This window comes from Grus americana, chromosome 1 (assembly GCF_028858705.1).
Source record: "Grus americana isolate bGruAme1 chromosome 1, bGruAme1.mat, whole genome shotgun sequence".
Lineage (NCBI taxonomy): Eukaryota > Metazoa > Chordata > Aves > Gruiformes > Gruidae > Grus > Grus americana.
In genome coordinates this window covers 16,987,122-17,011,720 of record NC_072852.1, presented here as the reverse complement: position 1 = coordinate 17,011,720, position 24,599 = coordinate 16,987,122, and the positions used below count along the sequence as shown (strand labels likewise).

Genomic DNA, 24,599 nt, shown 5'->3' with positions numbered 1-24,599 from the left:
ACATATATTTTCCACTAATTTTCATGCAAACGGACTTCTCTTACATTAATTCAGACTAAGAGTTAATATAAAGCAACATGAACTGTAGCTACTAGCTTTCCAGAGTGATTATGAGTAGATTTTTTCCACTATTCTACTATTTTTGACTGTGTATTAAACTAATTTATTCTTTTTCTGGAAAAGAATTGCACTAAAGCAATCCTATCTCAACTCAGCCCTGAACAGAGGCAAAATTTCTCATAACTGAGTGGGGAAAAAATGAAAGAGAATTAATGTTATGGTACAGAGATGGTGCTGGTACACAGATATCTGATAAATGCAACACATTTAAATATGAAAACTGTGAGAAATTGTTCTTAGCTCTTCTCAACAGATGACAAAAATGGAAAATCTGCTACAATAGCATGCATGTGTTAGCACCTAGATACTGCTATGAACACTACGCTGCAAATAGTTCTTATAAACAGAGAAATAATTAGCAACATCATTAATTTACCAGAATCACGACATTGTGCATTCCTTCCTTCTTCAGCTGTTGGAGGTACTCTGGCAGACCTGCATAATTCACTTTATCATAGGTGAAGTCCAGGCGACGTTCCATGTAGTCGATATCAAGATGCTGGACATCCTAAACATTTTGAAAGGAAACATTACATGAGTACTGCATCCAGCTCTGGGGGCCCCAGTACAAGACAGACATGGAGCTGTTGGAGTGAGTCCAGAGGAGGCCACAAAGCTGATCGGAGGGCTGGAGCACCTCTGCTATGAGGACAGGCTGAGAGAGTTGGGGTTGTTCAGCCTGGAGAAGAGAAGGCTCTGGGGAGACCTTAGAGCAGCCTTCCAGTACCTGAAGGGGGCTTATAAGAAAGATGGGGACAGACTTTTTAGTAGGGCCTGTGGTGATAAGACAAGGGGACATGGTTTTAAACTAAAAGAGGGTAGATTCAGACTAGATATAAGGAAGAAATTTTTTACAATGAGGGTGGTGAAACACTGGAACAGGTTGCCCAGAGACATGGAAGATGCCCCATCCCTGGAAACATTCAAGCTCAAGTTGGATGGGGCTTTAAGCAACCTGATTTAGTAGAACATGTCCCTGCCTATTGCAGGGGGGTTGGACTAGCTGACCTTTAAAGGTCCCTTCCATCCCAAACTATTCTATAATTCTATGACTGAAGTATTTGATACAGAAAATCAGAATGTATGCAACTGCATTTCTGAAAGGTACCTAACGTGTGAAATGAAACCTAAGAGGTTAGCTATAATAATTGTAAATAGTTGTCAGGCCAAATTCAGCTCCCATAAAATTACATGGTAGCAATGGACAAAATGGAAATGTAGAAGTCCTAGTTTAGCAACTGTTTGGCAGTGATATGCATCAGAAGTACCATAATTTATTTTCAAAATGCTAGCACCTCATACGGCGTAACAGTAAATCCACACCAGAATCACCTGCTATGCAGCCAAGAGCAGCACTGAAACCTCATGTTCAAAGCCTGCTTTAAATGTTCTTTTAAGCATTATAAAGCTATTACATGCAAAACCACTACATAAGATTATGAACATCCCTTTATTCTACAATTCTCTTTGTAAGATAACCACTTTTCCTCTATTATAATTTTATTCATCTCACTTTGGATTGTAAAATTAGCATACACCATGAAAAAGTCATACTTACGTATGGGATATCATAGTGGTGCATGCGATCCACAGTTTTCTTTAAAACATCAATGTGGTCGTAACCCCATCGGGAGAGGTGAAATCCCAGAGACCAGTAGGCAGGCATGTGTGGACGTCCGATGGCCTACAGCAGGAATGAGGAATACAGAAATGCAAAGGGCGAGATGAAGATTTTGAAGAGAAAAGTTATTCAGAAACACCAGGAGAGGCTCCCAGGTCATTTAAGCCACAAAGATCAGTGCACAGGTATCACACACCCATGAAATACTCTTTCCTGTCTCAGAATGGTTCACTGTACAGTATGCTTGGCTTCAAAAAAGCACTTCTCCTGGTGGACCCTTGTCCTGAGCAGAGGCTCTGAGCGACACCCACACTGAGTATCACTTGTAAGAACACCCCAGTGAAAGACACAGTGTATAAAACCCAGTCTAACATTAAATGAGGGTCTTGCTGAGGTCTCAGCCTCCACACAGCAGCACGTGCCTTCACTCATACAGCGCACGCCGGTGGAAACCCAGCGTGGAGCCTCGCACCGCCTGACTCATGCCAAGACCACAAACCCTTCGGTCAACAGCAGGCAAATCGCCGATGCCATGCAGCAACACCAGCTTTGCCAATTTCTCTTGCCACATCCAGCTGAACTAACTCATCAGAGTCTGATGTTTATTTGATCTCTCTGAAGTTTTAATTATATTTACATACCACCTTGACGAAATTCAGTTACTTATGACTGACTGCTATTATTGCTGGCCCACAGCATTGTGTTGCCAGGCATTGACAAACCTCTTCAAGGTCAGAGTTACTGTTTGGTCCCCAAATTCTGAACTGAAACATGAGGTAATGAGTTAAATATGATTTTATAAATATTTGATTTCCACTGGCTCCACGTAATCCAGCTGTAAATTGCATGAGGAAACTTGATTGAGAGCACAGGGGAGCGAGGCATCCTGCTCGGCTTCCCCCGGTGAGAGCTGCTCTGGCAACCTGGGACAAGCAGCAAGCAACCACAATGTGTCTGTTGTAGAAATAAGCTGAAATCTGGCATCACCTCATTAGCACACACTGGTGTTTTCTGGAGGACATCTCCTGAAAACCTTACTTCAGTTTTAAACAGTTAGATCCCATGAAATTAGCCTTTGTTCCGTATTTCTAACATCCTTGCAGGCAATACATGAAAATTAAGTAGCTAGTAAGCACCCATGACTTATTAGTCACTTGCATCTATTGACTCCCTTTGGCTAAATAACTGTTCCTCCCTTGTTGCCTTGTGGATCTCCACAGTTAGGTAATTATGCTAAGAACTGAAAAAGAACAAAACTTGTATATTGACAGCTAAACCCCATCTACTTTAATTAAATAAAAGGAGGCACTCCTGGCACTCTGTATCAATTGTGTTGCTAAGCTCTCTAGACATCGCAATGCGTAAAGGCACATTTTCCTATGGGATTTTCTCCAGTAAGAGTCTGACCTGGGAAAACAATGCTGAACTTGAAATTGCTCTAAAATACGTCATGGATGCTAGAGCTGGTGGGCTGTCAAAACTGCACCAAGCAGAAAAACAGATGCAGGAGAGAAGTGGGGAGAAGCAGAGGATGTTTTAATGCACCTGAGCTGGGGGAAGACACAGGGTAAATTTCTTGCAAATGAGAACGGCTTGCGGACAGACAGGTGAACTTCAAGCACGAAGCATTGTGAATTTGGATACACAGTGTGCTTTTGCTTGTTGAGATGCTGCTATCTCACCTAAGAAAAAACCAGAGGAGGCCAAAACAACTGGTGAGGTTAATGGTTTGAGTCCCTCCAGGAGGGATGCTCCAGTTGAGCTGCCATGTATGCCTGCTACTCATCCCGTTCCACCGGACTTAACTCTCTTCATCCACTTCAACACCTACTTCAACCTCCATCTTAGCTGGAGTCCAAGCCCTTTGAAGGAAGCAAGAGCAGCTATCAGCAGGATGCTCCTGATGCAACTGCACTTAGCCCTCACCGCACGCCACTGCACCCTTGCCAGGAGAGACCCTGGACAGAGGCGGGGAGGCCGGTGAGCAGAGACACACCGTTGCCACCACGGTGCAGTCTTGTCTGGTTACATGTGTCATCAGTTATTTCCAGCTTGTGCAGATGTGCCAGATCCCACAGACCATCCTTTGAGCTCTGCTAGTGTTTCCCACGGAGAGCTGAATGGGGTGCAATGGCTCAGGACAATCTCCTCCATACCTTGGGAGCCGGCACCGAGGTGTCCAGCAGAGCACAGCAAGCCTCACGGCAAGAAGTCTGTTTCTCTGTCACAACTGCACTCACCGTATTAAGGATAAATTCATCTGAGGAGGCAGCAGAGCTTGTTTTCGCCAAGCTGAGGCTGCAAGATGAGCTCCATGAACCCCACCAGTTTGTGCTCCTAAAGCAGATGCACATTTTGCCCTTGCTTTCTCTACTGTAAACAGAGAGTGACCTCTACAAACAGGGTTAAAAAGAAGACCAAAACAAAAGAACTCCCTAATGAAATAAAATGTTTTGTGCACAGGCTTCTCCCCTTGGACAAGAGAAAAGGGAAAACCAGAAATATTAATCCTACCACTGAACGCAGCCCTGCTCTGGGCCCTGTGACACCCCGGGTCGCTCCCAGCTGAGGGGAGTGGTCAGCCCAGGACATTGTCAATACAACGTGGTTCAAAAACTTCTGCCCCCATGTCTTACTGAGCAGCTGGGAGGGTGCTAGCAGGGCTGGAGGTGAGCTGTGGCCACCAGCATGCCGGCCAGGGTCCTTCCCGAAGGGCACGTCCCCAGCGCTGGGGTTTGCTGAGATTCGACTGCTTACCCTTACGTGACAGTGCTGTCTCACCTGTGGACCGCAGAGCTGCCCCACAGCAAGGTGGTATTTCATGACAGCATCTCTTGAGGAGTTTGGGATTACATCTAAATGAACTGAAGAAAATCCACCTTGCAAGCAAGATATTGTTTTAAAGCAATTAGTTCCCCAGGTTCACCAGGTTGGTGCATCTATGGTGAGCTTAACTGAAATCAGCAGAACATTCGAAGAGGAAGGATGAAAACAGGGCAGCTGGGAAAACAAATGTTCTTTTTTCTAATTATGCTGCGGACTCTCTCTAATGGATCCCCCTGAAGCTTCCTGATAAAGTAACTGACATATGGTACCTACTTGCAGATGGATCAGCAGAGGCAGGGATGTAATTTTGCAAACCTGAAAACTCATGTTGGATTTGATATATATTTAGGATCTAGTTAATTCATATAGATTGCATTCTGCATACAAATGATTATAAAATGCAGTAGACAGAGAAAGCCTGCTTGGCAAAATTGACTCCCATAGAATCAGAAAAGGTAAATGAGGTATGGCAGGGGAACTGAGGGAGGAAAACATGAGAAATGCAGAAACAGCAAACATATGGGGTATCCAAACTGAGGGAAAAAAAAAAAAAGGAAGATACAGTAGTGCAGAAGCAGAAAAAAAATAGATCCTATTTTCTGTACCACAATTCCTCCTGCACTTGGTTCTTAAATAACTCCTGGTGGTGTTTAATAAATTCACTGTTAGTTTTTCCAGGTTTACATAACTTGGCATTATATAATTTTTTTAAATTTTTTTTCAGATGCACCTGAGAGCTGATGAATCTAGGAGGTACCCTGGAAGCATTTTGCAGTAAGAACAAAGTTCAGTGAAAATATGTATATCAAACAGCTAAAATCTGTGCCCAAGGACCAGGTAATCTGCATTCACCTTCCCTGTGCTGGGTTATTGGATGAAAAATTATTACTGTAAGCATCAAGGATATCAACTAAGTTATAAATGCTATATAGTAAATAAGGATCCTATTCTATTAACACTATGACCAAAGACTTTGATGTGAGAGAGGTGGCTGAAAAGTTATGCCCTATATATCATAGAGACCGTAGAGAGAGATACTCTTTCCCATGCTTACAAAGGAGTCGAGATCTTCAGCAGCGCAGGTACAGGGGCTCAACATGAAAGATTGCTAATGTTGCACCCTAATTAGCCATATAAAATGACTCTTGAAGCTTGATATTTGCGTAAACTTCCTTTCTTTAAGGGAGAGCTGTAGGAGGAAACTATAAAAATCCAAGTGGGCTAATGCTGTGGATTTAGACATAGGAATAGCATGTTTGGAGAGTCACACAATGGCTAAATGACGTGGCTGCTCCTATGGCCCAGATATCTGTATCCGGTTCATCCCCTGTGGCTGAGGAGGGCAGGTGAGTGCTGTGAGCACTAGTCAGGCAGGGGGTAACCTTCACTCAAACTCTATGCGCAGAAGCTGAACTTTGTTTTAGGAGAGCAAGAAGAAAGGCCCTGTAACTGCTGAACCATTGAGAAGATGCTCACCACCTCAGGAGTCTAAAAATTTTAAGGACTTTCAACGCCAAGGTCTTCAAACCTTGTTCTTTGCTGCACAAACACTTAGCAGCTGCTCAGTCTTTCTTGGGGGACCTATGAATACAACTGTGCAACTCTCACTGAATAATCTGTGATAAACTGTAGGTACAAGCAGGTTGCCCATGTTACCTCTCAAATAGGAGGCTGGGCTAGAGACCTCCTGAGATCCCTTCCACCCAGAGCTATCCTGTGGTTCTGTAAGGAGAAGTAAACCAGCAATTTGCTCTCAAACCAGGATTAGGAGACATGCAGTATGCTCCCTTAAAGTTTGTCATCAGATAATTTGTGATAAAATAACAAATTCATGGCCTTCACCCAACAGCTGTTAAATGTCCATTTGTTGAATGATAACTTTCCCGAGTGTCTTGTTATGGAGGTCATACGCTACTGCCGTGGACTATTACTCTGTCCTAAAAGGCCACCAGTGGTCTTAGCAATGGTGGTCTGGTATTAGGTCTGGCTGTAGAGCCTCAGCTAGGCTCAGCTCAATGGCTGAGCTCTTTAGCTTATTACTGCTTTTTCCCATCCTCCTGCAAACCAAGGCGTTTGCCATAAAAAGTGAGATTTGTGTTATATAACTGTTCTGCACACCGGACCTCTTCTGTAGTAGGAGAGAAGTGTGATTACTGTCAAATATATATATAGCTGTGGCAGGACTGTCTCTGATGTGCCAGGAGCAGTGCTCCTCACGGCCGGTCTGAGGGGCCAGAGGGAGCAGAAGAATCAGAATGGAGATTTCGCCTTTCCATCGTGTGACACCCAGCACAGGCCCTATCGCTGCCGTCACTGCTATAGCACTGTGGTGCCACTGGTGGGGTGTGCCCTACGGCCCCCCTCTGCTCCACGCAAGACACAGCAGGAGGGATGGAGATGTGTCCTACGGCCCCCCTCTGCTCCACGCAAGACACAGCAGGAGGGATGGAGATGTGTCCTACGGCCCCCCTCTGCTCCACGCAAGACACAGCAGGAGGGATGGAGATGTGTCCTACGGCCCCCCTCTGCTCCACGCAAGATACAGCAGGAGGGATGGAGGCACCGGCCTCCAGCCCTCTGCTCCCTTCCCACTCCCTGCATCGCCTTTGGAGCCTATTTAAAGTAGATTAGCCTGGGCCAGGCTGGCACCCAGGGCCACCACGGCTTTCTCTGCCACCTGTCCTCGCGCCGAGGATGCACAGAGAGGCTGGTGGCCCTGGCAGCGCAGCCGCAATCGTCCCTGATCACCATGCAGGGAGCCCTGCGCCTGGCACAGCCCAGCTGCCCCTGGCTGGCCACGCGGCAGTGGCTCTGGGCAAGAGCCCATGGGCCACCACTGGGTGCTGGCAGCAACCTGGAGAGGTGCATGGAGAAAGCTTGTGTACTCCAGAGACCCAGTAAAGAGCTTCATTACAAAAGTGTCCTAACTCTCTGGTTTGGAGGGAGCTGCATAAAGGCACTGAAAGCTAAGCTCCTAAATCTTTCACAGAAATAAGCACAGCAGGGCCCAGGGGTGTTGCCCAAGTCTTGAAGAGGCACTGAAGGTGACAACACACAATATTTGAGAAAGGTGTGGAGCGCTTTGCTCGGGACACAGCTCCCTTGCTCTCCCTTGCTCTCAACGGCCAAGCACCGGGCTGGCACCTCACCACCCTGCTATACCACTGGGGCCATCTTGGAGAATATGCAATGGGTGGTCCCTGCAAAAAGCCCCATACAGTAGCTTTGGGCAGATGCTTGCACAGGCGGGAGGTGGATGCCATTCCCCCAAGGAGCTCGTTGCAGTAGGGCAGCTTGGCCCCACCAGGGTCCTCTGCAGCCAGGAGCTCCCAAAACACCACTTCCCAGGAGACCCATGCAAACAGCCGAGAGAGCTGAGGGATGCTGCTGAGCGGTGCCTTGCAGACATCAGTCACGCTGCTCCTTTCTACCCTCTCCTTCCCTGGGGTATGACAATGTCGGCACAGGAGTGTCCTCTCAGTGTGACAGAAAATACAATTGAAAAATAAAGTCTTTTCTGTCTCCTTCACCTTCCCACATATCTTGTACACAAAAGCCAAATCATTACCCTAGAGACTAATAATATGGTAATTGTAACATTTGCGATCCAGGAATTTCAGGATGTTTACTGAAGAAGTTATTATTTCACTGTGAAATTGCTACCATGCATTCCTTAAGATTCCCTAGAGAGCTGAGCGCAAGCTCGAAGAATACAGAACAGGGGATTTTTTGTCCTGGCGTGTGACATGTCTAGTTAGGAGACGCCCACCGGCTCCCCTTCACCTTGTTTTCTTTGCTCCAGCTCCATTTCCAGGGAGGCAGGGGTGGAAAGTGAGCTGCCAGTACCCATCAGCTGGGGAGTGAGAACTCTCTCATTTTATTTTCAGCTGCTGGCCACCTGCTAACCACAGAAATGCTGCCTTCAAACAGCAGCGAAAGACTTTGAAAAGAAACGAGGATGGCTCTAGTCTCCATCGCGCTGCTGCAGTGACTCCCCTGATATAGGTGCTTTCATCGCAGGGATCACAGCTGTGGCTTTACTTATTCTTTCTTTCTTTCTTTCTTTCTTTCTTTCTTTCTTTCTTTCTTTCTTTCTATGTTTTTTTGTTTGGTTGGTTGGTTGGTTTGTTTGATTGCCAATGTGTAAGTCCAAAACCCAGTTTGCTGGTTGGTCTGCGGCACCGGGTTCAGAGGTGGCTGGTGGGGAGGACGTGCAGAGGGAGCTGGAAACCTCTGAGCAACAGAGCACTCACTCCCACTCCGGGACCTCCCACCTCTCTGGGAGAGAACCACTTGAACCTTTGCTTGGAAAAGGAAGGTCTAGCAGAGCTTACCACCCGGGGGAGGCTCCAGCCTTCCCAAAACAGTGGCATGCACAAGGCTGCTTCTGCCTTCTATCACCAAACCAGAAGCCAGCAATACTTTCCTTCTGGGCTAAATCCTCTTTTTCTCTCAGTCCAAACCACAATATTTCTGTTCCTATTTCGGGCACTTTAAAAGAAGGCAAGCATAGGATACGGAGGCTTTAAAAAGCCAGGAAAGACAAAATGTTTGCTGAGAATCAGAGCTCAGGCCCCTTAGTGGGGCGGCGGAGGGGAAGGCAGAGTACATGCACACCTCACTGTGAGCTCCAGCTGCCTGGCTCCAGGACACCCTACCGCATGCCGCTCGGCACCTCTGGTTATAGCTTAATCCTCAGGGTCTGCACGCATGAATCCCCTTCTCACAGTGATATGCCCCTTCTCAGCTTTGCTCCACACTCTTTAGGCTTGGCACTGGTTTCTTTACGCACACAGCTTGGTTCTGAGGCAATTTTCTGTGCGAGGGCCCAGCTAACACCCCACCTGGCATTTGGTGACCAGGAAAAACATGTTACATGCTACCTTTTTCTGGGTGGCCCTCGCTGGATAAGAATTGCTTGTACGCTCCCAAAACAGCTATGTGTATGCATGTGTACTCTCAGTTCTTTGGAAAACATTGGGCAGTTGGAAAGCAAGTAGTTAAGCTCTGTGAGACAGCAGTAAATGTTTTTTTCACATCTATGCTCTCCAGTGCAATTACATGGGGTTTCATTAGTAAAAAACAGGCTGACAGCTCCAAAATCAACAGACAATTCTACTGACAAAAAAAGGCTCGAAGCTTTTGAAGTTCGTTCAACATTTCTGAAGTCCAGCAGATACAAAGTTCTCAAACATTCCCATCTGTGCTCTGCCTAGTTTGTTTTCTCCATCCACAGTGTTAAAAAAACCAGCTATGGTCATATAGTGAAGACTGTAAAACTATCACAGCCCAGAGAAGAGTAAGCTTGGACAAATTTCTTTCTAATCATTGCATCCCTTTAATGCACTCCTCCTCTCACTACTGAAATGCTGCAGGAAAGGCCGGAGACATGCATTGAACACCCAGCCAGCTACACTCAGACCATTTGCAGCTGATTGAGCACACACCACGTTGCTCATGGACCTGAAGCTACGGCTTTGTATGAGCAGATCAGGACAAAGCTTTGGCTGCGCTACCTGCTGATCTATCAGATACTGGCGGGAGTTCGTTACAAGGTACTGCCCCGTGTGCCGTATGCACTTTTCTACTAACCTCTGTGTATTGCTGAATTACGTTTTCGGGAGTTGGTCCCAGGAAGATATAGAAGTCAAGGATCCCTCCAATAGTGCGGAAAGTTAGGGATGGGTTTGGACTCAGAGTAACATCTGAAAGGGAAAAAACAGGTTGTCAGGACAAACTAGCTCTGCACTATGTGTGGGAATGGTTCAAAGCTGCATCAGGGGAGGCTCAGACTGGACATTAGGAAGCATTTCTTTACCAAGAGGGTGGTCAAACACTGGAACAGCCTTCCTAGAGAGGTGGTCAATGCTCCAAGCCTGTGTAGTGTTTGAGGCATTTGGACAATGCCCTTAATAACAGGCTTTAACTTTTGGTCAGTCCTGAGTTGTTCAGGCAGTTAGACTAGAAGATCGTTGTAGGTCCCTTCCAACTGAACTATTCTATCCTATCCTATCCTATCCTATCCTAGATGCATGCACACTGAGCTCTTCTGTGCATAAATATATCCCCAAGCAGAGGTGGCTACAAGTTCAAGTCACTACCCAACACCTTGTGGGTATGATTGGATGAGCAAACAGGACCTGTACATAGGTTAGCAGTTGCCCAGTGCTTCTGTAATCTTGGCTTTCAGATTGGCATTATGCAGCAAAAAATCACAGAAACCCACACAGAGTAGATTGCACAGATCCATTTGTCTCAGTTTCATTTATGTAAAAAGGAACCACAAGCTTGTGTTTAGGGTTCCTCTATGCTATTTAAATCTTCTTACTGGAAGTTATTGCCTGCCAGAGGAAACTGATTTTATAGACTGAGTGAAGATTCCCCTTTTCTGAAATTATACCACTGGATTAATACAGTAAGGTGACCATGGCAACACACAAAACTATTCTCCACAGGTAGAATATAGGACTAACTTAAATTGATTTGATTCAGTTATGCCAATCCCAGAGGAAATTTCTTCCACCTTCTCTTTTCCCTGGATGTGCATCTATTTTCCAAAAAAGCTTAATGGTATATTTTCACCTTACCTTGTTAAACAGTCATTCTAATGAAATCCCTTTGAAGACTTCATAGTAATTCCTGGAGCCTCAGTTACGGAACAGTCACTCATATTTGTACCACATTGAAAAAACGATCAGTAAAACAGGGGGGTTTATATTTACTAATTTACCATCTTTCTATATGCAGTCCATATAGGGAATCCATGTATCTTTTTACCTTGTGCATTGGAGTTCAGAAGGAGAACACCATGGGCGTTAGAGTCGGCTTCCACACACATATAGAAAGGGTGAACTCCGTAGAGGTTGGCAAATGACTGAAACATAAACAGCACATTAGTTAGGCTTGAATTTGCTATTTTTCACCATTTTTGTCAGCTAGGTACATATGCAAAGACAAGAAAATAAATTCATTCATAGATAGAGACTTGTTTTGAAAGGTTTGGGATTTTTTCATCTGAACTGGTGTGAAGTCAAATTGATAGAAGAGAGTTATTTTTTCCGCCTCAACACAGTGCTTCTTATTAGCCTTAGTTAAACCCTTCATATTTTGCCAAATCCTCCAAAATGGCATGGGTAAGAAATACTTTGCTAGTTAAAACGGACTCATCAACCACTGACCCCAGTTTAGCCAAACATCTAATGAGGCCTGCTGAAGTCCAGTTTGTTTGGAAGAACAGGGATTAACCCAACTTGAAATTAAATGCTTTCCTGAACCAGGATCGTGGCACACAAAATACTTTTTTCTGAAAACTAACTGCACTGTGAGAAAGCTTCTGATGAAAGGTTTCAAAGTCCCCTCAAAATGACTCATGGTTTTGTCATTTAATTAAAACTTGCAACACCTGCAAAACCTGCGACATTCCATGTTTGCCATCGATTCACATTAGCAGCGTTATCATACAGAGAGAGGCGCTCCCTCGGCAACACTGTACCTCACCATCTCCTTTTGGTGATACGAGTTAGGACAAAGTGTTGCATGAAGTAAATTACCGTTGGTGCCTGATCCCTGCTGAACATGCCGTAGGTAATGAAGTCCATGTTGTGTTTGAAGGACAGGTGCTCATGTTCACCAAACCCATACACCGAAGTGGATGGCACAGTAGTTGTGATCTGAAGAAACTGGTTGGAGAAAAACAGATCAACCAGGGGACTGTCCCACCTGTAACAAACAGAGGCTTGATTAGTTTGCTTATCTTTGATATTCATCATTTTGAGTTCACATCTGGCTATTTATACTTCTTCTGTATCTTGGAGAGTAACAACATTAAAAAAGCATTAAATTCTATGCATGCCTCTAACATGCTTAATCTAAAACACATTAAATTCATCTTGCAATGGCTGCAGATATCTCATCTACTTATACAATAAAATGCATCAGTATAATTTTGAAAAGAACAACTAAAATAACAGAAGACACTATCTATAATCCTATTACCAAAATAAGTGGTTGCTTTTGCTATTTCTATGACAACCAACGGGGCAGGCTAAAAATTGTTATTACGCAGTGGGGTTGAGAACAACAGACATTTAGTTGTTATCAGTTTTTACTTCTTAATGTTTTGCTGGATCGGGAACCAAATACTCTTGTTACCCCCAACTTTATGCAAGCACCTAAAGCAGAGGGATAGCTTCTTCCAGACTCTGCTTGAATGAGATGTTTTTATTGTGATGACTCTCTCCTGCTTCTCTCGCCAGCTTAATGCCTTTATTCCTATTGAATCATCTGTGGACACAAGCTCACATTTTAATTAGGTGTTACATTCTGTTTCCTATCTCTAGTGCTATAATGAGCTGCAAGCTAGATGGGGGACAACATAGTCAAGCTGTGGAGAAGTGTTTCGTTAATGGTACTGCGTATGCCATGAGTACCACATTTAGATAGCACCCTCTCGAGCCTTGTTTAACCATGAATTTGTTACAGCTAATTAAAATAAACGAGCCAAAGCCATAGAGCGTAGAAGTGGCATAACTCTCCTTTTAATGGTCTTTTGTCAATGATTTTGACAAAATTAAATGTCTGATCAAATTGACTGGTAAATCAGAGAAGTGGAAGACGGGCTGTGTCGTCGTCAGGGAGCAGCACCGCCCCCGGGAGGGGACCGCTCCCTGGTGAGCCCTGTCCGCCGCCGTGCCACTGGCAGCCCTGCTTGGGGACAAGTCCCTGCTATTGGGAAGACTGGGAGGGCACTGCCGCTCCCACCACGCCGGCCTCGGGCAGCTCTGCTCTCCCCGCAAGGAAGCAAGGACAACCACTCACAGGGGTGCCCAGAGGCGGATCCAAGGCACCCTCCTGCCTCTCCATGCAAAAAGCAGGTACAATCTATCCCTAAAGTGTCCTAGACAAGTCCTAAGTCAAGCACATGTACTGAAGAGTCTATGTGGGGGTTTTTTAAAGTCTGTTTGACCTTTCTCACAAGCAGGAAAAGTAAGAATTCGTATTTAAGTCTTGATTTGGTTGTTTGCCAGCAGCAACCCTCCCTTCCATCATCTCCTCCACCTACACGGAGTAGTGAATAAGGTTATTTTCTTATAGGAAGGTTAACGCACACAAAATATCCCTGAGAATCAGATCCAGCCCTTGGCAAACAGAGGCCTTTCTGCAAGAGGGTGCTGCTGTGTAGGAATGGGGATGGGCTCTGGAGCTATATTCCTGTCCAAAGGAGCGCTGTCACACAGCTCTGCTGTGTGCCAAGGCAGGCACAGTCACCGCTCTGAGCAGACCACGGGGTTATGCAAAAAGCAAAGGATGCCGGAGGGGAAATGCTTTGGGAAGAGCTTAAATATCTGTCCTAACTCATTGAGTGCTCTCCATGATGCCTCTTCAGAGGACATGAGGCTCTGTGCGTTCATGGTACCCACGTTACAGCCCTGACATTTCCCATCATGGGAGCAATTAGTGTTACCACGGCATTAAAAATGCTCCTTCCACTCAGCAAGTCCTCTCCCTGCCCCGGAGTGTCACTGGGATGGTACAAACCACAACCCTAAAAACAACCCTTCTGCCCCACCACGTCTTTAAATGGTACGGAGAAACAGTTTTATACCTCATGCATTCCCTTGGGCCACCATCACGCACTCAACTCCTGCATGGCATCACCAAAAGAGCACCCTGCTCTGCACCCCTCCATCACTCGGCTCACCGGGGGCTGCCACTCCCCACAGCACAGCTCCCCGTGCCGGGCTGCCAGCCGTCGCTCTTCATCAGCCTTGTCTTCCGTTAGATCTCTGCTTTCCAGAACGGCCATGCGCTAAATATAGCATTAACTATGACATAAAAAGACTGGTAATGACTGTCTCTTTTTTCCAGGCACCATTATGTCTTCTCCATCTGAAGGAAAGCGTGGACAGGTTTTCCCCTGGCATCCCTCTCTGCCTCCACTCCCAAGTGGCTGCCCTTGTGCTCAGCAGCACACTGTGATAAGTGTTGTGTTACTTCATGCATTTGCTTGTGTTGTGTTGGCAAAGAGCAATCATTTAAATGAAAAAATGATGTCTGTCATTCCTTAAGCACTTGGAGACAATAAAAGAAAATGTTATATCTCTCCCACCTCTCCTCCTGCTGGTTTAAAGCAGATAGAAGGAACAAAACAGGAGGAAGCATAAAATGACACCATGTGCACAGGAATTTGCGTGGTCCTCCTCCGACAGTCCTACAAACCATAACAGTGCTGTGATGGACAACAGAAGGGATCTAGAAATCTAAAAAATCTAAAAATACAGCTGAGCAGTTGTTCGCTGTCAAAAATTCACCCCCTACCAGGAGTCAGACTTGGCAAAGCCTACGAAGACGAGAACCCTTTTCTTTGCACAAGGTTCACTGCCGAAAGTCCTAACCCTGTAGTGCCTCTGTGTGGGGAACACTCCTGCCTGTGGAAATACAAACCGGGCTCCCCACAGGTCTGCCTGGCCATTACCTGCCGACATTTGCCTGCTGCCTGTCCGGAAAGTCTGATTGATAAAAGCTAGTGTTTTCTTCCAAGCATCGTGCACTATACTCAAGAGTAAACCTCTCTAATCTTTAACCTTGCATTAAGGAAAAAAAGAATGATTCAGGATTGAAAAGGTCTATTTGAAAACTAACATTTCTGGGCAGCAAGTAAACCAGTCTCACATCCAGCAGTCAACCCTCAGGCCACCAGGACGAAACGTAACTGCAGCGGACCAGGGAAATAGTATTAAAGGAAGGTGGGTAGGCAGATAGATAAAACATCCTGTTCATGTTGAAGGTGCAGTTTATGACTAACATTGTCACAATGTTTGAGCGGGATGACTAAAAGCAATATAAAATGGTTTTCAGAAGTGCAATCATCAGTCCTTTGTAATACAGACTGGACGTGACAGTTTGCCTGGTTGAATGACTTCACTCTGAAGTTTATTGGAGACCAATAACTATGGTGTATGCAATGGCTCACAGCACGGACTCTTGCCTGCCATGAGCAAGCAGCTGGTGGCACACACTGAGAGGTCTTATAAAACCTCCAGATTTAGGAGACTTGGAACATGCATATGATGCACCATTAAGACATGCATAATGTATTATTTGGACATTCAAAAGTCATTTTAGGTTGGAAGAGGGGGTTTTTTTTTCCTTCTTGTTGCAAAGAATTCAAGAGAAATGAGCTCATTAAGGTGTGAACATCTATCCCACTCAGCTGCTTGGAGAAAATGTCCTCTCTAACATCTGCTTTTCTTGGCCTCCAGACTCTTTGGAAATGGTACCCTTGTGAAAGGGAGCACACCACATATATTATCTGTATGCGAATTCAGGTGGAAACTTCACATGTCTATCAGACAAGTGGGTCTAACCTCCTGGCAGAGCTTGGGCATACCTGTTCAGAGGGCACAGGCGATCACTGTATGTACTGGCTGCCTACAAAGCAGTAAAGCACCTCAGGGATTGAGGAATATAGGCCCTATTTTCAGAAGAACCTCAAATGTGCTCAGCCCCTGACTCACCCCACTTCAGCTGCAGAGGAGCATCAGATTAAGAAAATCAGCTCTGTGATTTTCCATTGCTCTCAGATTGCTGAAAAAATGTTTCTACTGTCTCACAACAGCCATATTCCTTATTAGCTGTAAGTCTTGGGGCACCACTGGACTGCAGATGGCACACTAAGAATGAATTTTTGTATGCTTATCTTACTTTTAAGGTGATTTATCAAATAGGTGGAGAAAGTCAGCATGAGTAACCAACAGATTTTCCACAAATGTGACATTTTAAAAGAAAGAATCGCAGGGTATATTTGCAGTTATTGACACAGTTCTGTTCTACTTCTACTGTATTCACTGTCATGGTATCACGGCATCTCCTATAAGTGGCTGGATATATAACGCTTCATTTTTGTTCTGAAAAACACTTGGATAAGTGATATACCTACAATACTTCTTGCCTACATAACATAAATCTTAATGATTAGAAGACTAAAATAATGGCTCTTACAAACTAGGAGCAAACCCAAGCTACCCATGATGCACACAATTTGCTCCTGTTGCTTTCAGCAAAATTGCAGTTTAAGACAATAGCATTATAAATCATTCTAATAGCCTTGCCTATGTAAAAACGTCTTCATGGTAAGTGGCGTCTGTGCTTACTACGACAATCAATAAAAAAGGCAGCTAAACTCTGCAGCAGCCTTTTTGGAAATCAGGGAAAATCTTGATTAGATTTTTGTTATTTGTGCCGTGTCTTCCCAAGTGTGATAGCAAACGAGGTATTCCAAACTCTTAATAGAAAGAATGGAGCACTTATCTGGCTTGGGAAAAGTGTTCTGCCTTCCATTATTCGTATGACATCATGAAGGAAAAGTCACTCGGAGAACGGATATTAAAGTGGAGAATCAAATCAATAGTCCATCCCTCCGCTGCCTGTCTCCAGCAATGGCCCAGGCCAGATATCACAGAGGAAGGTATAAGATGTCACTCAGAGCCAATCTTGTAATAATCTGCTTATGGAGGAAGTTTCTGGCTGTTTTCATAGGATTAGCTTATGTTTTGAGACATGGAGACAAAAATAGTTGGGTTTTTTTTTTTTTGTACAGATAATTTTTTTATTATGCGTGAATGTGTATCCTGCTAAGCCTACCGTGTCAGTACTGCCCTGGGGCAACGAGTCCCACAGAGTAATCACACACTGCAAAATGAGGATGTCTTTGTTATTTATCGCTGCCTTAAAGCAAACAGTTCCCGGCCTTTTACTCTCTGTTCTTGAGGAAATCTATGCTTTCTTGAAGCCTTCATGCTCACACTCCACAGTACCTCCTCCAGTGGTTGCTGCTCTCCATGGCAGCAGCAGAAAGGAGAATAGTACTCAACCTGAGAGCACATGCCACTAAATAACGCAGAGGCTCTGTTTTGCTCCCTTGCCTGCCTTATTACAACCCAATATATTCTCTTCTGGTTTTTATTACTGTAGAGCCCTGGCCAGCGATGGGCCAGTTTCCCAGCAGAGCCACAAGATCAGCTAGGACAGTGTGAGCAAGGATTTATTAAACTACAGCTGATTACAAATTTCTTGACAAAACATTCTGCCACTGATCATGCCGATTTGCCAAAAGAGCTATTTTCTAAACATCATGGGAGCAGGGAGAGGTTCCCCACAGCCTCCGCTGCCACACGATGCCAGTAGTTTGGGAGGTTCATCTCTGGGGTGGGAGACCCAGGCTCCAGTCCCTGTCCCTCCTCGTTCAGATTTAAAACTTGGAGCCTTAAATCAGGTGCAGGTTTGGGTTACATCCCCAGCAAAATGGAAAACACCTGACATCTGTACGGGAGTGGGGGCTCTGCCTGCCCCTCATCTCATCTGACCTCCTCAGCACCTCACCGGCGAACGCATGGAGGTGGAACCTCCTCACCCCCATGGCTTCGGAGAGCTGCTGGCGCGGGGAAGGACCTTCCCTGGCCACCAGCAAAACAGCACAGCGTGGGAGAGGGGGAAGAGGGGCAGGAGCAGGCAGGACTGGATGGGGTAGACGAAATGGCAGCAGTGTAGGGGAAGGAGAGAGGTAAGAGGGAGGAAGCCAAGAGATATTGCCGGGAGGAGAAAGGGAGGCAGCCCGAGAGCTCCTGGTCCTGGAGCTCCCAGCAGCGCCTGGATCATTTCCCTGCACGACCCCATCTAATTTTCGCCCCATGCAGGCGAAGCAGCGGCTGTCACCTGATTACCTCGGAGCAAGCTGAAAATGTAGCGGGACTTGGCCTTTTATTCTTGCTTCTGGCTCTGCGTGAGGTTTGCAATCAGCTTTTAATGGCTCTCCCCTCGCATAATTCATTCCTCTCCCCTGTTATTGTGATTACACAGAGCCCTGAGTTTGTCCTGCCCTCCTTGAACCCGTGCTTTGGTAGCTCAGGTACGGCAAAGGCTCCTCGTGCTCAACGAGGAGGAGAAACGCCTGTGAAGCACATTGAGGAATATCTCAAAGTCTCCGCCGCCTCTCCCCTGCAACATTTCCAACATGGTATTACATCATTCCTCGCGAGGAGGCGGCTTTGTGCGCACGAGTGGCGGAGCTGGGATGGGGTTTTATATCAAGCAGACAGACGGGGAGCCTGCTGTCAGCTACCCAGTCGCTGCAAAGACACTGACGGTGGGGTAGACTGCACCGTGGAAAGGAGGGGAGAGAAATACAAGCGTGGATTTTCAAAAAACAACCCAACCTGTACCACATTTTTGCTCAGGACAGGCTGCTCCCTCCCGACGTGGACTGGGTCAGCCGTGCCAGAGCACACTGGGGATTGTGAGGGATTTTAGGCCGTTTTTGGCGGGTGGGTCATCCGGCAGTGTGAAGCTGCTGGTGAGGATAAGGAGCATCATGTAAAACAGATTTCTGAGTATTTGGGATTGCTTTACAATGGGAAAGCCTTCCTCAGAGATATTAGAAATGACCAGCAGAGCAGCTGGACCTGGTTTGGTGTAGATACTAGTTATTATCCACTCACACCTGGGGAGTGCAACAGCAACACCTGTCAAAGAGGTTTTGTTTGCCCGCATCAGCTGTCCTGAGCGATATTTGTGTGCATATGAAGATAACAATTGATTCAGCTGTTCGTTGAGACAGCAAGGCCACAGTCATTCACATCTTAAAATAGGAGACTGAAGTCCCTGCAGGTGTTACGTGCTTGCCTGTTTCTCAGGGACACTTGCCTACACAGCCTGCCCCAACCCGGCACGGCCACGGAGGCCGCCGGCTGCGCAGCTCGGCGCCTGGCCCCGGGCACACTGGGTGTCCCGGAGAGCAGTAGATCCCAGCTCTGGAGAGAGCCCAGAGGAAAAGATTTGGGGTTTAGTGCCTTCTCTGCAGACTGCACCTGGGACGGGGGACAAGCCAACAATGAAGATGCTCTGCAGCAGTTCCTGCTGAGCCCTTGCTGCAGTCATGGAGCACAATCAGACCCACCTCCCACGCACCCAAGCCTGCCTTTAGGCAGGTTGAACTAACATGAAAATCTACTTAACATGCCAGATGTCACCAGTGCTCCCCTGGACCGAGCCAGCCGGTGCCGTCACTGGTGGGGATGCTCCTGTAACGCCGCTTGCTGAGGGTTCATCCTCCCCAGTCAGGAAAATGCAGCCGCCCATAGCTTTTAGGCCAGGATATATAACCTGCTTTCCTGGTTTGAAAGACGATTTCCATCTGCACAGCTCTCCTGGTGGCTAAGGAGGTTGCAAATCCCTCTAAGTCAGGCTGTGGAGGTGTCCCTGAGCATCTGCATTCACTCACTCTGACAGGATGGACAGGCGAGCAAATGAAAAGGAAGAATTTTTGCTCCTCACACGGGGAATTTAACTCCAAATATGATTCAGCTGTGAGAGGAATGGCTCCCTGCCGGGATGTGATCCTTCAGTCTCTAAGTACCGACTGTGCCATTTCACACGAAACAAAAATTCCCAGGAACATATAATTTCCCTTTCTATATGCAAAATCCTGTGTCTCTGCTGATGAGAATCTTTTAGAAGCAGCCCTGCCATTGTTTGCAGGATAAAAACCCATTAACTGTGCATTATATTCACTCGCAATTTCCTCTTTTTGGGGTCAGTTGGGTTTCAGGAGAACTCCTTTACCTGCCCTGAGGCAGCATATGCTTTTCCAGCTGCGCTGCTCGATAGAGCATCGCTGCCGAGCGCTGCGCCGATGCTACTAACCAAGACTGCCCTCTACCTCCCCGGGCTCTGCAGCACATCGCTGCTGCACCCCACGCCCGCACTGCTGCCGAGCACAGATTTCGGGGGACACAGGGTGCCCCACAGCCAGGGTTATGCAGGAGGCTTCCCCAGGCACATGGCAGGCTGGTGAACGTGCCCTCCTGGAAACCTGCTCAGCAGGGACCGGCTTGTGCTCCTCTGCCTCTCGCTGGGGTTGTGCCTTTGGCAGCTCGGCGGACCAAACCCTGTGGCTGCTTCACTGGGACGCCCCAAATTTGAGGATGCCCTGACTAACAGAGGCTAAACCCTTGGGGTTTGGGTGAAGATGAGGAGGGCTGAATGGGAACGGGCCATGAGCTAGCCGCTCACCATGTCTCGTTATGCATTCACCTCTTACATCACCATTCCAATTAATGAGCCTTTACAAAAATCTCTTATTACAAAGAGAAGAAAATTGGGCCTTTAACGTAAGCCCACTCTTTTCACAAAGCTGTTAAGTCTAACAGGGAATGAAATTATTTTTGTTATCGGAGTAATGCATAATACATTTACAATAGCCTGCAAAAAGAAAACTTTACAGAATTGGCTGTAACGTGTATGAAAAGAGATGCCATGAGACTGTCATTTAAAAGGATGGGCAGCTAATTAAAAACCCAGTGTGGTGGTTCCATCTGCAGACTCAAGCCATTCTAGAGGCTGTATTGTCTTGCATCACAAGTGTTAAGTCATCCTTACATTGCTCACAAAGATAATGCTTATATTTTGATTCTGTTTAACCAAGAGTTTCCTGGGATGGGGGAAATCTGATCTGCTTTTTTAATTTCTTGGGTTGGGGTTAGATTTTCTAATGAATGGAATGAACCACTTGGATCCCAATGACCTTCTGGGAATGCACCTGCGCTAGTGGTGGGGTGCGAGACAGGCAGAGCTGGTGCTGAGGACCCAGCGGCCGCACACGTGTTGGGGCTTGCTCTGAAGCAGCCCATTAGCAGCTGGAGCACACCTCCCGGTAAGGTCATGTGGAAGGGACCTCATCCATGCTCCTCAGGACCACTGCAAGGTCAGCCAGCGCACAATATGTAGATATAACCAGGATAATCACATCAAAAGATGCTGCTGATCTGAATTAAAACGCTGATACAGACACAACCACAGCCTGATGCGAACGGTACCCATATTTCTATGTTCTGTGCATCTCCTTCGCCCTCCTGAGTCAAGCGGTGATAACCCAGAGCGGTCTGTAACACTGTCATTTGTCACCACAGCCAGCCAGAGACTGCTGCTAGCCCCACGCTGTAGCATCCCTGAAGGCAACTGCCAGGAGCACACTTCAACTGGGACGCAGGGAGCTGCTCCTTCCAAAATACTCTCTTGCTAAATAGCATTACACACTAGAGACATGTTGGAAGCCAACAAAATGGGAAATTATGACACTTGGTGACATTTTCTGGTGAGGAGGGCTTTAGCTGAAGTTAAACTTACAGTTCCAGCCTGACAATACAACTGGTATTTCTGCAGAGTGACAAACCAGACCCACAGATGCCCTTCGCTGAGGTCAGTGGAAGTTAGAGGCTGACAGCCCCTCTGGCTTTGAGCTCTAGTTTCCTAGACCTACGTCTTGGAAAGCGTCAGATCTGGTGCTCAATTTCTGACATATTAAAACACCCCAAATTTCAGAAAACTTAGTTCAGTGCTTTCATGAGATGAGTCTACCAGCATCCCAAGCTGTGAAATTGTAACCTCAAAAGTTGACTTGCTGAATAACCTTTCCTACACACATGTAGATAATCATCTATTATACAGGCACATACTTCTATTAATAATGAGTGTTATCCAGGGACAAGGCATAAAACCAAGCAATAGGGTGTGAGGAAATAGTGCTTACCCCGTCACATCTAATTTCTGTGGAAAACAACGTTAGTACTCACAGCACAGTGCCGGTGCTTTTCCTCTTGATCCTGAAGCGCGAGGAGTCATCCACAAACTCCACGTCGTAGCTGGCCTCATCGGCAGTAACCCCTGGGGAGTCGATCTTCAGTGGGACTTCAAACCGCTGTCTGTTGGGGTCATAGAGCTAAAGCAAGGCAAGGAGGAGGCAGGTTAGCTTGTTCATTAGCATCACTGCTTTGGTTAAACGATTCCACCGCCACCCCCAAATACTCACCCTGAACCGGAGCCTGTCCTTTGTCTGGAACTCTACTTCCAAGACGATCGGAGAAATGTCATTTCCGAAGAGGGACAAGGCCTGGCGCTTGTTCAGCGTTACCCTGCGGCAGAAACACGCGCTGCTGCCCACCACCACTGCTTGCTGCCTGCGAGCACCCTGGTGCGGCCAGGGGGGACAGCTCAGCTACTCTACCTCAGCTGTTTAAAAAATCATTGCTTTATTAGCTTAGGCTCTCCTTGCCATTAATGGATAAAATAGGCGCTCCTGAAGCAAGGAGATGTCGTGGTCTCCTGGGACACAGCTCCCAGGCTAGGAGAGACCACCAGTTTCCTCACCGGTGGCGTGATGCGAGCGCAGCGCCCCAAATCTGTGTGGCTTATATGCAGGGAAATACGTCCATCACCCTCCTCATCGCAAGCTGAGCACGCAGTAGCAAAGCAGCTTGGGGAAGGTCTCCGTCGAGCTGCCCCCGGGACGGCAGCAGTGGTCACCGTGCAGTGCCGGGCTGCAGCACGGAAGGCGCGGTGCAGGCTTACCTCCAGCCGTTGGCTGTCTTCTCGGAGCTCCCACCCAGGGAGTAGCCGTAGGGACTGTCCTCAGGGAAGAAGCACCAGGGAGCGTTGGCCACGTCGGTGGCACACCAGGTGCAGCCTCGTGCCTCGCAGACCTCCTGGGAAGCGCCCGGCTGGGGGTGGCAGTCGATGCGCTTCTGCACCGCCACAGCCCCGGCACACTGCCCATCCTGGTCGGAGCCGAGGCACCCGCCTGGGGCTGGACCCGGGAGTAAAGCAGTCAGAGCCATAGAAAACCAAGGGGTTTTTTTTTAAAAAACAGGCAATGCAGTCTTAGAATCATAGAATGGTTTGGGTTGGACCTCAAAGACCATCTAGTTCCAACCCCCTGCCACGGGCAGGGACACCCTCCACTAGACCAGGTTGCCCAAAGCCACATCCAACCTTCTTAATCTATTCTATTTTTGTGATGGTTTTTCCCCATTTGGGGGCCAATACACGATTCTTTTGACTAAGATGATGGCAGAGCAGCATGCCTGCTCATGACCGAGACAAGAGCAATCGGTTTCTTCTACAAACCAAGGCAGTCGGTCTGTACTGTTCGGTGCTCAGAGCTGCTGGCGCTCGGCTGAAGCACGACTTGCTTTGAAGTAATCATGGAAAGTTAAATAGCGGGCTAATGAAACTGCTGGTGAGGCATGAGAGCAGCACTTCAGGCTAGCTCAACAGGAGGTCTACATCGGTAAGGACTAAACCCGTTAAAGATATTAAAATACTACATTTTCTGTATACTTATTCTCATTTGTGTGATACAGAGAAGACATATATATATAAAAATATGTGCAATTGGCATGCACCTATATGATATGTAAAAATATAAAAATACTCATTACATATGTCTGTATTAGGTTTCTTTTATATATTATATGAATGCTATATACGTGTAATAGTGTATTAGTAGTTTGTGTTAGTACAGGAATGGCTATGAGTAAAGGGAAAATGCCAGCAGTAAAAGAAAAGGCACAAATTAGTCATCTGCAGAATCATCCTGACAAAACCTAGATCTTCCTTTCTGCAGCTGGAGGTCGAGCCCTGTGGTTCCCCACCATGGAGCAAACCTCCTGAGAGCAGGGGGACTGTGAGACCGGCTCCCTGCCGTGCCGACAAAATGCTCTGTTAGCAAATACTCTTAAAGAGAGCAGGCATACCACAGGCAGCATACTTATTTTGAAGTTAACTTATGTCATTTTAGTCATTACAACAATATTTTAAAATGCAATCTACTTGAAAGATAATTGCTCTTTTCAATAAAATGACTAATACTTCTGCTTTACTTTTTTTTTTTTTTTTTTTTTACGTGGACTGTTGTGTGCTTGAAAGCTTAAAACGTGATTGCTGATGCAGTCTGGGCTTCTCCATATAAAGAATTTTACAAGCAGATGTGCACAAGCAATAATTATATATACTGGGGAAATTTTAGGTAATAAAACCGTAGATTCACTAGAAAATGCCATCATGCTGTGATGCCAGAGCTGAGTTCCAAGTAGGGGTGGGAATGCAGAAAACAGGAGCTGAGTGCTGTCTACATTCGTCTTTTGAGAAAACTCTCATCCCCCCTCTGATGCGGGAGCATCTGACACTCAGGTCTGATGTT

General features: G+C 46.5%; 1 protein-coding gene across 1 annotated transcript in view; it reads right to left on the bottom strand.

Annotated features, from left to right (window-relative positions):
- The window catches only part of LOC129207391 (sucrase-isomaltase, intestinal-like), a 59,600-nt gene that overhangs the window by 33,231 nt on the left and 1,770 nt on the right, over positions 1–24,599 (bottom strand). The window contains exons 2-9 of the mRNA XM_054828248.1: positions 22,970–23,204; positions 22,431–22,533; positions 22,195–22,340; positions 12,118–12,286; positions 11,345–11,441; positions 10,160–10,272; positions 1,679–1,804; positions 497–628 (exon numbers count right to left, since the gene is read on the bottom strand). Coding sequence (XP_054684223.1) covers positions 497–628; positions 1,679–1,804; positions 10,160–10,272; positions 11,345–11,441; positions 12,118–12,286; positions 22,195–22,340; positions 22,431–22,533; positions 22,970–23,204 — 1,121 coding nt within the window. The remainder of the gene's footprint in view (positions 1–496; positions 629–1,678; positions 1,805–10,159; positions 10,273–11,344; positions 11,442–12,117; positions 12,287–22,194; positions 22,341–22,430; positions 22,534–22,969; positions 23,205–24,599) is intronic.